At 57.9% G+C, this 13,081-nt stretch overlaps 2 protein-coding genes across 7 annotated transcripts in view; one reads left to right on the plus strand and one right to left on the minus strand.

The window, feature by feature from the left end:
• PCNT (pericentrin) overlaps positions 1–2,476 on the minus strand; it is an 88,824-nt gene extending 86,348 nt beyond the window's left edge. For 4 of the 6 annotated variants that reach the window (XM_023525821.1, XM_023525818.1, XM_023525817.1 and 1 more), the window contains exon 1: positions 2,278–2,475. In XM_023525821.1, the coding sequence (XP_023381589.1) occupies positions 2,278–2,331 (54 nt within the window). In that variant the 5' untranslated portion in view covers positions 2,332–2,475. Of the gene's footprint in view, positions 1–1,305; positions 1,940–2,277 lie in introns of those variants that run through there. The other 2 variants (XM_023525820.1, XM_023525819.1) reach the window with 2 other exon arrangements.
• Positions 2,477–6,668: 4,192 nt separating this feature from the next.
• Positions 6,669–13,009, plus strand: CUNH21orf58 (chromosome unknown C21orf58 homolog). Its single transcript, XM_023525810.1, has 7 exons — positions 6,669–6,841; positions 7,698–7,752; positions 8,119–8,180; positions 8,687–8,815; positions 8,936–9,047; positions 12,376–12,497; positions 12,770–13,009. Exons 1-7 carry the CDS (start codon positions 6,782–6,784, stop codon positions 13,007–13,009), a joined length of 780 nt encoding a protein of 259 aa, XP_023381578.1. The 5' UTR covers positions 6,669–6,781.
• Positions 13,010–13,081: the final 72 nt, after the last annotated feature.

Consider the following 13,081-nt stretch of genomic DNA (forward strand, 5'->3'; position numbering starts at 1 on the left):
AATTAATTAAGCCAGGTCAATCTAACATTCTCCTTTATGGAATCAGATGTTCTAGTTTTCATGACACAGCTCACCAAAGCACCAGGGACCTCCACAGAATGTCGCCCATCAAAAGGCACAACCCAGCTGTTCTGTCCCTCGAATCGGAGGTTCAGACTTTGCTCACATCCCACCCCCCCACTTACACCTTACTTAAAAGGTATGCGGTCTCACAGTGTTTGCAAAGGGCAACATCTGTTCCTTTAAATGACAACTGTGGTCACAAAAAAAAATGCGTTTAAGAAACATCTAAGTAAATGATAATGAATGTGCACAACTCACTCCTTGGGCATAAGAAAATTCCGCAAGGCCATTCTCGTGAGGAAAACCGTCTGGCAGGGCAGGTAGTGCCTTCAAAACTAGCCCCTCATCCCCTTCACGCCCCAGCCCATCAAACCTCAGCACTGCTGACGAGTCCCCTTCCTGCATCACAGCCCTCGCCTCCGGCTGCCCAACAGGAGCTATCTTGTTCCTTCCCGAGACCAGGTTAATCGTCGCCCTGGAAGCTCCTGCGAGCACATTTACTCACATTTACAGACCACAGCAAGCTCGGGGCACACACAGTGCTGAGCCCAGGCACATGCGAAGAGAGAAGAAAACAGGCCACAGCCTCCCTATTCAAACGTGTCAGAAGTTTCACCTTCACGGGAAGCTTGAACGAGGCCACTCTGTCCTCTGCCCGTCACCCTGTCATTAGATGCTACTGTTCCTGTCATTAGCTCACACCAGTCACGAACTGTTCTGAATGGTTTATTTAATGCAAGGGCCCTGTCGTTTCCCAAGGGAAGGGACGAGCAGTGAATACTTCCCACTAGCTAATCCACGGAAAACTCCCAACAGTCGACCACATCTGACCTGGAACACCGCAACGTCCTGTGGCTCTCGCTACTACTCGCTGGCACTGCAGAGAGGGTCCCGTTCATTTGTCCCTGACAGCGGGTCACTTTCCACAGCCACAAGAGGGTGGGGCCCAAGCCACAGCCAAAGCGTCCATGGAGGTTCTATTCTGCCACTAGAGCCCGGGGCCACTCAGCACATGGTATAATCCCGCAATATGTGCCAAAACATTGAGAACCAGAACTACACCTCTGTGAAAATGTGTTAGAACAAAGATGATCAAAACGCGCCTGGAGACACGGGACTCCAGGACCACTGAGTCTGAGGCAGCATCCGCATCCCAGGGATGTAGCACACGCCCCAGGAGGCTCTGCCTGGATGTCTGGAGCTTCCCTACGAACCCAGCATGGGGGAGTCCTCCACCCTCACCTGCTGAGAACCATCCACCTGAGTCCCAAACAGCAGGGAGGCAAGAACAGGAGCTTCTGGACGCCAGCAACATTAAGCAGTAGCAGGTCAGCGGTAGGTACTTCGCAGTATAAACAAGTCACGTGTTCCTAGACTACTACTCAGAGACCTTTTTATATTTAAAAAATATTGCAAAATTCCAAGTAAAACGAAAATCTGCAAGTACTTCAAAACGGATGAAAGCGGACGTGAGCCCTAGAGAGCGCGCCTGTCTGCCAGGACTGAGGGAAGTCACAGGCGCTCGAAGTCCTCCAGGAATCCTGAGCGCTGACAAAGTGGAGCCGTAGCAGGTACAGGTGCGCACAGGGGTGCAAGTGCGCGACGTGACGTGCTGGCTGTCCAGGAGAACGAGGACGCGCGGTGTGGTGACAGTGTCCTTCCCCTATCAGCCTGCCCTTCATTTTCTACTGGGGTCTGGATGTGTGCGGGCGGTGAGGGACGCGGAGCGTTCCTAAGCCACCACTGTCCGTTTGGGCACCTCGGACCCTGGCGGAGACTTCATGGCAACTCCAAGAAAGGCCGCCACGCCAGCTTCCCTAGAAACGCGGGAGGGCGGGGCGGGGTCCCGGCAGACACCCCCACCCCGCCCGCTGGCACCGCTCGTCCGGGCCCAGGCCGCCCCGCCCCCGGCTCGCGCGCAAGCGCAGCCCCGAGAGTCCCGGCGTGCCCAGCGACCGGCCTCCGAGAGCGGAGCCGCGCGCCCCCGGCGCCCGATTGGCTGTGGCCAGGGAGGGGGCGGGCCCGGGCAGAGGGCGGCGGATTCAAGATGGCGGCGGCCAAGAGGCGGCTTCCAGCCCAGTTGGTGGAAAGGGCAAGAGTGTGGCGGCGACCCAGCCTGGCGCGTCCGCTCCTGGCAGGGGCAGTGGCGGGCACTGCAGCCCGCCCGTAAGGGTCCACACCGGGGCAGCGGGGGGAGGAGGCGCTACCGTTTACCTTCGCTCTCCCAGCCTCCACCTTTCTGCGCCGCTGCTCTTGCTCATCTTCCATGTCCCTTCAGGGCCCTGCAGGGTCGCCCGCGAGGTGACGGGGCCGATGCGGCACCGCCTTCGCTCTATTTACACTCCCTCCCCCTTCGTCCCGGCTCGCCCTCCCCTGCGACAACTGTCACGCAGACGTGAGCCCGCCCCGCGTCTGGCCCCGCCCTTGGGCGAGCACCGCCGGCCCCGCCGCCAATCAGGGCCCACGTTCCTGCCCTCGCTCCTGCGCGTTTAGGGAGGTGCGGCCCAAGCGGAGCTTCGCCCCTGCAAGCCTCTGATAGGCGCAACGATACTCCAATCAGCAGAGCGCAGTGGCCTTGGAACTCGCTGTGGTTGGTCGATTTTAAAAGAGCTGGGACACCGCCCGGTCTGCTCAGGCGCGCACGTTGGGAGATGCTATTCCGCGGTCTCCCGCGCGTGTCGCAGGAACGCCAAGGACCACGCAGCAAGAGTAGCCATTCACTTTGTCCCTGACTCGTTACTCGGTTGTTAAGCGTGGTCCCTTGGGGAGTCGAGGCCGACTCCAAAGTAGCCGGAGTGCCTGCAGAGCCCACCCCACCTTCCTCTTCAAGGCAGTGTTTCCGGGCCGCCCACTCCCGTGCCCGCCCGCATCTACCTCGTGAGCGCCCAGGGAACAGCTCCGGAGCCGGGCCCCCTTGCCTGGGAAGTTGCGACTGGCTTCGGCTGCAGTGGGCATCTCGCGTCTCCTCCCGCTCCGTCATGTCCCTCCCCTGTGTTCTCAGGGGGCTGAACCCTGGTCACTGGTGTGCTCCCTTCGCCTCTGGGGTGCTCTTTGTTCATTTCACAGTCGCAGACAGCCAGCAAGGTCGCTTGGATTCTTTTCCTATGCTTCGCTTCCCCTGTCGTGTGACCACTTCTACCTCCTTGCCTGTGGGCGCCTGGACTCACAGAGGGAGGCCAGAGTGCCAGGGCAGCCAGTTAGGAGTTCGGTGGGAATCTGGGTCAGGACCTCCAACCACACAGAGCCCAGAGTCGCAGGAACAGGAAGCCATTAAGACTGGCGCCACTCCTGGACCCATGTATTCTTCATACTGGGGACACTGTGAGATCAGTTAATGTGGCTGCCCCCAGCTTGCAGCTACTGGATGGTGCGGCATACGATCTGACCCGAGGGTCCCACCCTCGCTGTCCGCACCTTTGCCATAAAGTAGTCCCCTGGGTCAAAGAGTTTTGGGGGGACTCCATGCGGGTGGGAAGTTGTGCCTGCTGAGGCACTGCCGGCAGGAAGGACAAAGCCGTACCTGGAGCACATCTGTTCCTGTCCGACAGTCTCTGGAACCTCAGGACAGAAGGGACTCCATAGGCTGACCTGCCAAGTGGCCTGTGGTGTCCTTGAGGAGAAAAATTAGGATAAATTTTTAAATGAAAACAGCAGTTGTACCCAGTCCTAGGTCACCAGATGGAGAGAGCTGGCCAGTGAAAAGCAAAAACAGTCTCAAGTGGAAAAGAATGAAGGCTTTGAAATGTTGGGGTAAATCATTCCATGTGCTGTATTTACCACTACAATTTTGCTGTGAACCTGAAACTTCTCTAAAAAGAATAAAGTATTAAAATTTTTTTAAAAGGAGGAAAAGGAATTAATAATTGGGTTAATAATTCATGTTCTCTAGAAATCTGAAGTCTCATAAAATCATTATTCCTTAGCTTCAAACTTCACTCTAACTGTTTGTCCAAGAAAGAAAACAATGCAAAGTGTTTATTTCCAGCTCATGGTTTTAATTAACAATCAAATGCTGGTAGTGTAATCAAGCTCATTGAAAGCTGATAAGCTCTGATTAACTTACATTAATCCAAAGCATCTGACCTGTACATCTTGTTACTCTAGCGTAACTACCTGGGTGAGTGATGCCAACCAGTGTGGGTGCCCAGGGAACAGCAATGCTGTCACCAGGGGGTGATCTTGTTTACCTAAATGTGCCTAACATTCTGTCTTATTTTACCTTTTCTCATCACTCTCGGTAACATCTCACCATTAAAAGGAAAATGAAAGCAAAGCCCTTAAGTTAAGGTCTCTCAATAGAACACACCACATTTCAATTGCAGGATTAGGGCGCCACAGAGTCCAGGAGGATGACAAAGACTAGGTAGGAGTCACAACTCAGCAAGAGACACGGAGACCACTGAATAGACCTGTGCCTTGACTTCCCTCTGCAAGGAGTGAAAACACCCATGAAACAGCTCTGCTACAGGTCTGGGCCATTGTAGAGCTGGGTCGTATGACAGGACTTCAAAGGGGCTGCAACTAGAGAGGTGGCATGAAAAGATTGGGGTAGGTGACCGTGCAGAAGTCATCGTGGCAAATGCACTTGTGTGTCTGAGTTTCCTGTCCCATCCGCCCATGCCTGTGCCTTTACTTGAAAGGGGTGTGCATGCAGACTGTATTCTCTTTACATACTACAGTGCATCTGAACTCTGGGGACCCACGTGAATGGTTGTCCCCGCTGGCCTGGTCAGCCATCGTCAACTGTTCTCAGAACCCCAGAATCATGTCCATGGCCATTCTAGACAGGTCCTGTCATTGGGGGATACTCACCCTCAGGGATAGAAATGACCACACTCAGGTGCCGGCTGTGCCCGGTGACCTCTTCGCACAGGACAATGCGAGTTGAAGGGTAACGCGGGCTGGAGGAGCCTGACAGACACGCCTCCGCCAGGGGTCATGGTCAGCACCAATGGTGACGGGTCACGTCAATGGCAGGGACCTGCATAGGGTGTGACGAGCAGGGCACTGCCCCTCTATGGTTTCCCCCACAACAGCCCGCGTCCCCCTCCAATCAGGAGAGGTCTCCGAGCTAATCCCAGCTGAGGGGCTTCCTACAAAACGCCTGAGCAGCCCTCCTCAAGACCGTCAGGGTCATCAAAAGCAAGAGGAGCCAGAGGAGACATGATGACTAGATGTCATGTGGTGTCTTTGATGGGATCCTGGGACAGAAACAGGAGGTTAGGCAAAAGAATAAGGAAATGAACTATGAACTTTAGTTAATGCATCAGTGTTCATTGTAACAAGTGTCATACTAATTAATATGTTAACAGTAGCGGAGCCGCATTTGAGAACTCTCTGTAAATCTTCCCATCTTTTCTGTGAATCTGAAACTGTTCTGAAAACTAGTTTTTTTTAACTGTCTCACAAGCTCATACAGATGGAGATGCATCACGCCCCCCAGGGTGGCCCCCCTGATTACCTTGAGTTGCGACGTTAACCAGTTTTTGTGCAATTTGGACCTCCTGTGTGAACATTAGGGTTATGATACCTATAAAACCTAAATACTGCAGTGTAGGGGCAACTTAAGGAATTAGCCCAGTTTTGGCCATCTGATGCAAGTCTCTGGGTCTGCCGCGTTGAGGAGAGGGCGGGCCGTAAGTGCAGAGCCCTGCTCAGACCCCAGCCCTGGACTGGTCGTCATTTGCCATTCCAATTTCAACCCTGTTACATCTTCCATCATCTGTTTGACCAAGTGGTGAACCTGAAATAGAAACCCCATAGAACGAAGGGCCACCTTCTCGGTCCATGCCTGCCCTCCCTGCAGAGCACCCATTACAAAAGTCCTCCCCTACTGGGCACACACTCCCTCCTGCACCCGTGGACATGCACTCGGCCCCACGTGCCCTGGTCTGGGCAGAGGTCCTGGCTGGGCAGTTGCAGCACTGGACACATGTCTTGCCCAGAGGTATGGAGGCCTGGGCCAGTCAGTGTTCCTTGAGGGGCCAGCTAGGTGCCCTTGGGGTAGGCACACTCTGAACCCAGCCCGGAAGTCCCTGGGTGGGTCATTGGCCACCTCCCTAATGCCAACCAGAATTTCCTGAAATCTGCAGTAAGCTGGTCCCCCACCTGCCCCATGGTGTCTGGGCTCCGCTCCCATCTACTCAGAGGGTCCCTAGGAGAGGCCAGGGGTCTGCTGGCCTCCTGAAGGCAGTAAAGGATGAAGGGTGCCGGCTCCTGAGTGCAAGCGGGATGGCTACGCCACCCCTTCCCCACAAGGCTGGCCTCTTCTGGGCCTTGTCCTGGGGGAGCACATGAGTGGGTGGGGCCTGTCCTCCCCCAAGCCCGAGCTCTGCCCTTGTGGCCCCAGCTGCTGCCTACTTTTGCCCTCCCAAGAAGGCCTGCCTGGCCACACCTGGGGATGGAGGTGTTTTCAGGTAACCCCTGCGTGGGAACGAGGCAGGGCCTGGGAAGGACTCTCAGCAGAACCTGGCAACCAGGGCCTCCCTGTCTGCAGCGCCTAGCAACCGCCGGGCAGGCTGAGGACTCTGTGGTCAGGCGAGTGGGCCCTCCTGCTTGCTGGTAGAGGCCCGTCTCCAGGAGGTAAACCGAGCCTGGCTGCCAGACCCTTTGGTGGCACCAGGGCTGAGGCCGATTCTTCCTGGCCGAGCAGTGCTTTCCTGCGGACAACTGCCAGCCACAGTGACGAGCCTGAAGCATCCCCTCTTCCACTTCCAAGATGCTGGACCCCTCTGTGGCAGACCAGGTGACCCGGCTGACTCTGAAACTCTTGGAGAAGGTAACACGGCCGGCCCCAAGTTTCACGTTTTCAGCGCCTGGTTAGGGGGTGCAGCTCTAAAAGGCGACATCATCCCAGAGTGTCCCGCTCCCCAGCAGCCAGTCTCCAGTGGTCTTTAGCCTCGTGCAAAAGGGCTGGGGTCCCTTGGTTGTTCGGCTTTGTGTTTGCACAGAACTAAGTAGCGTGTTCCAGCAATCTCCACACCCACACGCCCACGGCCTGAGCACCTCTGGGGCCCCACGATGGTCCCCCAAGCAGCCTCAGAGTTTTGAGGTTTAAGGGAAAACAGCTCACCAGTGCAGACCCACAGCCATGGGGCTGGGCCAGGCAGGCAGCCTGGCAGACCCGTCCTCGCCCTGCTTTTCTATCCTTGGGGTCTGCGTAGGCCACACAGAGCAGCAGCTCGTCCGTGTCCCCACCTGTTATTCCTCTCTGCTGCCCTCACGGCCCTGCACCTCCCCCACCCCTGCCTGGGGGCCCACAGGTTGCCTTGGAGGGGCCGGCAGGGGTCGCCCCAGGATGGGCCCAGGATGGGCAGTCAGTGTGGCCAGGGACGCAGAGCTGGCCTGGGTCCAAGTCTTCAGAAAGCTGTCCGAAGCGGGTCAGACGTTTCAGAGCATCTGCCCTTAGAGAAAGGTGGGACAAGTGCATTGTATGGAAAGTGACACACGGTCCCTAAGGGGATGAGGGCCCTTGCTGCCTGACTCCTGCCCAGTCCCCTCCATCTGGGGTGCTGTTCCCTCCAGAACCTTCTGGGCCATTCCGGAGCACACAGGCAGGTGCACCACATCCCCCAAGCCCCTACACAGAGCCAGAGCCTGAGCCCATGTCCCAGCATGCTGCCATTTCCTCACAGAAGCTGGAGCAGGAGCGTGAGGATGTGGATTCTGAGAACCCGCATCTCGTGTCAGGTAAGAGCCGGGGCTTCCTGGAACCCCACGGGCTGGCGTGAGACTCGCCTTCTGCTGAGGTCCCTCTCATCCTGTCCGCGCAAGGCTGTGCTTAGTATGTGGCTTACATCCAGAACTGAGGGTTCTTGTTTCCATCTGTGTGTGCACGCACGCACGCACACACACATGCACACACACATGCACGCACCAGGAGCTCTGCGGAGTGCTTTCCTGTTGTCTCATCTTCAGTCAGCAAACCCCAGGACGGGTATACCCATCACCCCATTTTGCAGATGGGAAAGTTCAGGCCCAGGTCACCCCCAGGTCCTGGGCAGTGAGGTTGGGGTTCTGATGTCCGCCAGTTCCTCAGCACGGGTTTCCCCGCAGGAGACGAGGTGGCCCTGCACAGCGCCCTGAGGAGGAGGAAGGCCCTTCTGCAGAGGCTCCGGGTAGGCCTGGGGTGCTGTGACTGGAGCCCTGCCCCAGACAGGGCAGGGGTGGGGTCTCTGGGTCTCGGAGGCCGGTGGCTCTGGAAGGTAACGGGCACTGGGAGCCTTCAGGCCGCCGTCAGGGATGGGCTCTGTCGGGGAAGCCAAACGCCACCGGTCTGGGCCGCGCCAGCCTGTGCGTGGGCGGCCGAGCCCCCTGCTTCCACGCGCGCCGGAGGCGGAAACGCTCTGCAAGGCCGACTCCCGCTGAGTGGGGTTCTGGGGGCATAGCGGCCTCGCCCCGGCTCAGTCCACTCGCAGCAGCAGTTCTATAGTGAAGGAGGCGCTGAGGCGGCTGGAACGGAAACTAGCTCCTATTATTTGCTAAACTTAAAAAGAAGCGTTATTGTCATGTGTGCCCCGCTAAGAGGGTTCCGGGGTTCAGCAGTGGCCACACCGTCCGGAGGGCGGTGGGTGGAGCAACGTGGACCCACGGGCCAGGACACGACCCCCCTCCCGTGTGGCAGGAACAGCTCCTCCTGGAAGAGCTCGCCCGTGGGGCAGTGCTGTCCCCACCGGTGTCCCCCAGGGGCGTCTACACCGCAGCTTCCCCGCCCCCGCCGGCCCCGGAGCCACTGCGCATCATCCAGCACCCGGTAGGGCTCCCTCCTAGTGACCCGGGCAGGACCGCTGCGGGCGGGCAGGCGGACAGGTGGATGCCGTAGGACGCTCCCTCCACCATACGTTCAGGTAGCCAGTTGCCTGGCCCTTCCTAGGTGCCCCAGCCTCCCGCCACCATCGTTCAGCAGCTACCTCAGCCGCCGCTCACCACGCAGACCCCTGCCGCCCAGGCCCTCCCTGCTCAGAGGTCCGGAAGTATCAAGGAAGGTGAGTGTCCCTGTTACTGTGACCGGCTGCCTTCGGAATTCTCCACTTGGTAAGCAGGACAGTCACTGAGGGTCAGCTTTGGCTAATCGGGGACTCTGTGTTACCGACAGGACAACAGCATGACTTGGGGACCGCCTCCCTGACAGATATCCTTGAGGGAGGCACAGGGGGGTGGGGGGAGGACTTGCTGTCGGGAGAGCTGGGCTCCAATCCCAGCCCGCCCAGCCGTTAGCTCTTCAAGTGCCTGGTCCAAGTGCTTCTTCTTTTTAAATTACTTTTAAATACTTGGTTTTAAAACAGCTTTCCTGAGGTGACAAAGAATAACTTGCACGTATTCGGAGTACACAGTTTGATAAGTCTTGACATAAATCGAGACCGGGAATGCCCACCATCCCACAAGCTTCCTCGCACCCCTCCACACACCCCCTTTCCGCCTCACGGGAGTCTGCTGGCGGCTTGTCACTGGGCCAGCCTGATTTTCTGTGTTCCTGCACACGCAGTCACAGAGGGCGCCGTTCTGTGTGGCCGCTGCCGCTCGACACAGCTGTAAGAGTCGCATCTTTAGCTAGGTTCCCTGCCTTGCTCAGTGGCTGAACCAGGTCCCGTATCCTTCGCCGGTGGGTGGACGTCTGGGCTGCTGCCAGTGTTCGGTCACAAGGCTGCCAAGGACGTTCGCGTCTGGGTCTCCCAGGGCACACGTTTCCAGTCTTTGGGCTAAATGTCCAGGAGTGGAACGGACGAGTCATGAGGCAGGTGTGTGTGTGCGACTTTTCAAAAAACTGCCATAATGTTTCCAGCGTCTGTCCGGCCGAGTATGCAGATCCAGCCCCTCCACATCCGTGAGCCTGCGGTCGGCTTTTCAACCTTGGCCGTCTCAGTGGGCAGTGCTAGGTCACCGTCGTTTTGTCTGCATTTCCCCAGTGACCCACGCTGCTGGGAGACTTGGGTGCACGGACCTGTGTTCTCAGTTCTGCTCGACTACCGCAGCGCGTCCTGCACCGCGGCAGGGGCCAGGCCCAGTCCCGGGGAGCAGCTCGCACACGCCGTGGCCGCAGGACGGCCCTCTCGCAGTGGCGACTCTGCCAGCCTTCCCTCTCGCTCGTTGATTTCTCCACGTGGCAATGGGTGTCTGAATGTCCCTCCTTTTTACGGCCGAGAGTGTCCATGTGTGGTCCAGGTGTGGATGGACCTCGCTCTGCTTCTCTGTTCATCCGTCCACGCATACTTGGGTTGCTTTCATTCCATCTCGAAATCCTTAACTTAGTCACATCCGCAAGATCCCTCCAGCCCTGTAAGGAGATAGGATCACAGATTCTGGGCATTTGAGCGTGGACATTGCTGGGGGCCACTGTCCAGCCTGCCACACTGTCCAGTTACACTGTTAGCCCGCAGATTGTGGGCCCGTTCTCTTTGGGGCTGGGGGTCCTGTTCTTTCCAGTGGAGCCACTACGGCAGTGCCTTTGTCACCTTCTGCTGAAGGGACGTGCCTGGGAATGAGACGGCGGGCCAGGAGGCCGTGCCGGGCCGTCTTTCTGAGCCGCACCTCCCATCTGCACGCTGCCAAGGGAAGGAGGGTTTCAGTGACCACAGCATTTCACCGAAGCTCGGTGTGTTGAGTTTTCCGTCTTTCTGACCTGGGAGGCTTGTCGTGGAAGCTCACTCTGGTTTTCCTTTTCCTCTCGCCTTTCCATACATTTATTAGCTGTTTGAATCTCCTTTTCGTGAGCTGCCTGTTTGAGTATTTTGCCCATTTTTCTTCCAGGCCATCCACCTCTCGCTGATTTCTAGGACTCCTTTACGTGCTCCCGGTGGGTCCTTTTGGACACACATGGACTGCAAATGCCAAGTCCTTTCTGTGGCCCCTCCACTCCTCATGGTGCCTTTGGGTGAACAGAAGAGCTTGGTTTCCAGGCTTTTCTTTCACGGGTAATGGCTTCGGTGTCCCGGTTTCAGGCGGTGTCACCGTAACCCAGCGGCACGTTTTCTCCTGCAGCTTTGTCTGCCTTTCCCGTTTGGATTTGCAAGCCATCGGGGGGATCTGCGTGTGCTGTGTTAGGGGCCAGTGCTATTTTTTTGCCATGGACATCAGGTTGGCCCTGTGCCATTTTCTGACGACTCTGTCCCACTGCACTGACATGTCCCTTCATTGTGAGGCTGAAGCAAACGGCATGAGTCCATTTCTGTGCCCTCCTGCCATCGACTGTCAGTGGGAGTCCTGCTGGCCTCACTGGGGATGTGTCCTCCTTGGAGAGCTTCTGCTGCCATTGCTGGATGGGGCTGCCTGTCCGCCTCCTGGTCCTGCACGCGGGGCCCAGACTGAGCTGCCGCAGGAATCTGGCTCTGTTTCAGCCGGGTTCTCCAAGGGGGCGGAGCCAGCAGGACACGCGCACAGAGAGAAAGACATACTTTAGGGAAATGGCTGTTTGGTTACGGAGGCCGGCTAGTCCAAAATCTGCAGGTGGGCTGGCCGGCTCGGGACCTGGGAGGAGCTGAGGGTTCCTGTTTGATTGACTGGGAGTGCGAGTAACCCTTGGGTGAGGCTGACATTGTCTGGAGGAAACACCAAATCCCCACGCCGTGTGTTTACGTGTTTCACAGGGTCCATGCTGGCAAAGGTTACACACTGCGTAGCACCCAGAGTTGAGACCATGTTCGTTTCCTGGAGCTGCTGTAACAAAGCACCATAAGCCAGGTGGCTTAAACAGTCTGGAGGCCACAAGTCCAACATCAAAGTGTCGCAGGGCTGCACTCCCCCGGGGTGGGGGGCGGGGGCAGGGTCTGTCCTGCCTCTGCCAGCAGTGGCTCCAGGCTCCTGGGCTTGTGCCCGGGCCCCACGGGGCCTTCTCTGTGTTGTATCTCTGTGTCCCCTCCTGCCACCATCTCCCTCTGCTTGTCTCTTAAGAAGACACTTTTGATTGGATTTGGGGCCCATCTAATAAGCCAGGAAGATCTCGTCTCCAGGTCCTTAATTACATTTCTGCAGACCTTTTTTCCAAATAAAGGCTCATTCTGAGGAGGTGGACACATGTTTCGGGGGCCACCACGTGGCTCAGGTGGACTTGAGGAGTCCGCTGGCAGGGAGGCAAAGTGGGGCCACCTCTCAGGAGCCCATGGGACTGTACCCACACGTCACAGCACACACACTTTGCACATGGAGGTTCCATGTCTCAGGTGTCCCCAGACCTGCGGGGGCTTGGACCCCTGTGCTGGTAGCTCTGTGGCTTGTGATGCTCTACACCTGTTCTGACAAATAGTCTGCTCTGAAACTCTGGTCTCTGGGGCCCTATGAGGACGAGCTGTCCACGATGACTGCCCCCTCTCCCTGCAGACATGGTGGAGATGCTGCTGCTGCAGAGTGCACAGATGCACCAGGTCATCATGCACAACCTGATGCTCCAAGCCCTGCCCCTGCCAGTGCCGGTGCCTCCCCGGGGGCACCCCACCCTGCAGGTAGGCTCGGCCTGGAGCAGACGCCAGGCGAAGGACCAGAGGACCTGGGTGGCTCCCGCCTTGGAAGCTGAGCATCCATGTGGCTCTGAGCAGCACAGTTTGGGCTCTGGGGTCTGTGGCCAGCAGTGAGGCCCCCAGCACTCTGGTCCCCAGATGAGGGATCCTCCTCTTCTGTCCCCTCCTCTCCCAGCCTTGCCCGTCCTGGGAACGGTGGAGGGGAAGGGGGGCCTGGTGGCTGGCCTGTAGGAAAGGACTCGTGCGTGCTGTGCCAGGACCTGCCACGGGCTCCCCCTGCTGGCCTGAGAGCGGAGAGGCAGAAGCCGCCCCACGTACACCACCACCATTACTACGCGCCCCCAGCTCCGCTGCAGGTGACCCCTGCGCCCGGCTTGCCTGTGCCGTACCCTGCATGGTCCCCGGCGGTCTCAGCTGCCACCCTCCCACCAGCCGCCAGCTTCCTGCCTACTGTACGCCACGTGGCCGGCCCCTCAGCCACTGCCCTTAGCCCGTGAGTCCTGGCAGGGCTCAAGGCCACCTTCCTGGCTCTGCAGGGGAGGACCCCGGGGCCTGGGTCACCCTCACCA

This window comes from Pteropus vampyrus, unplaced genomic scaffold, assembly GCF_000151845.1.
Source record: "Pteropus vampyrus isolate Shadow unplaced genomic scaffold, Pvam_2.0 Scaffold632, whole genome shotgun sequence".
Lineage (NCBI taxonomy): Eukaryota > Metazoa > Chordata > Mammalia > Chiroptera > Pteropodidae > Pteropus > Pteropus vampyrus.

Coding starts and splice junctions, on each gene's coding strand:
- CUNH21orf58 (XM_023525810.1), top strand. CDS start 6,782: ATGCTGGACCCCTCTGTGGCAGACCAGGTGACCCGGCTGACTCTGAAA. Junction 7,753..8,118: donor GAACCCGCATCTCGTGTCAG/GTAAGAGCCGGG, acceptor GTTTCCCCGCAG/GAGACGAGGTGGCCCTGCAC. Junction 8,181..8,686: donor CCCTTCTGCAGAGGCTCCGG/GTAGGCCTGGGG, acceptor CCCGTGTGGCAG/GAACAGCTCCTCCTGGAAGA.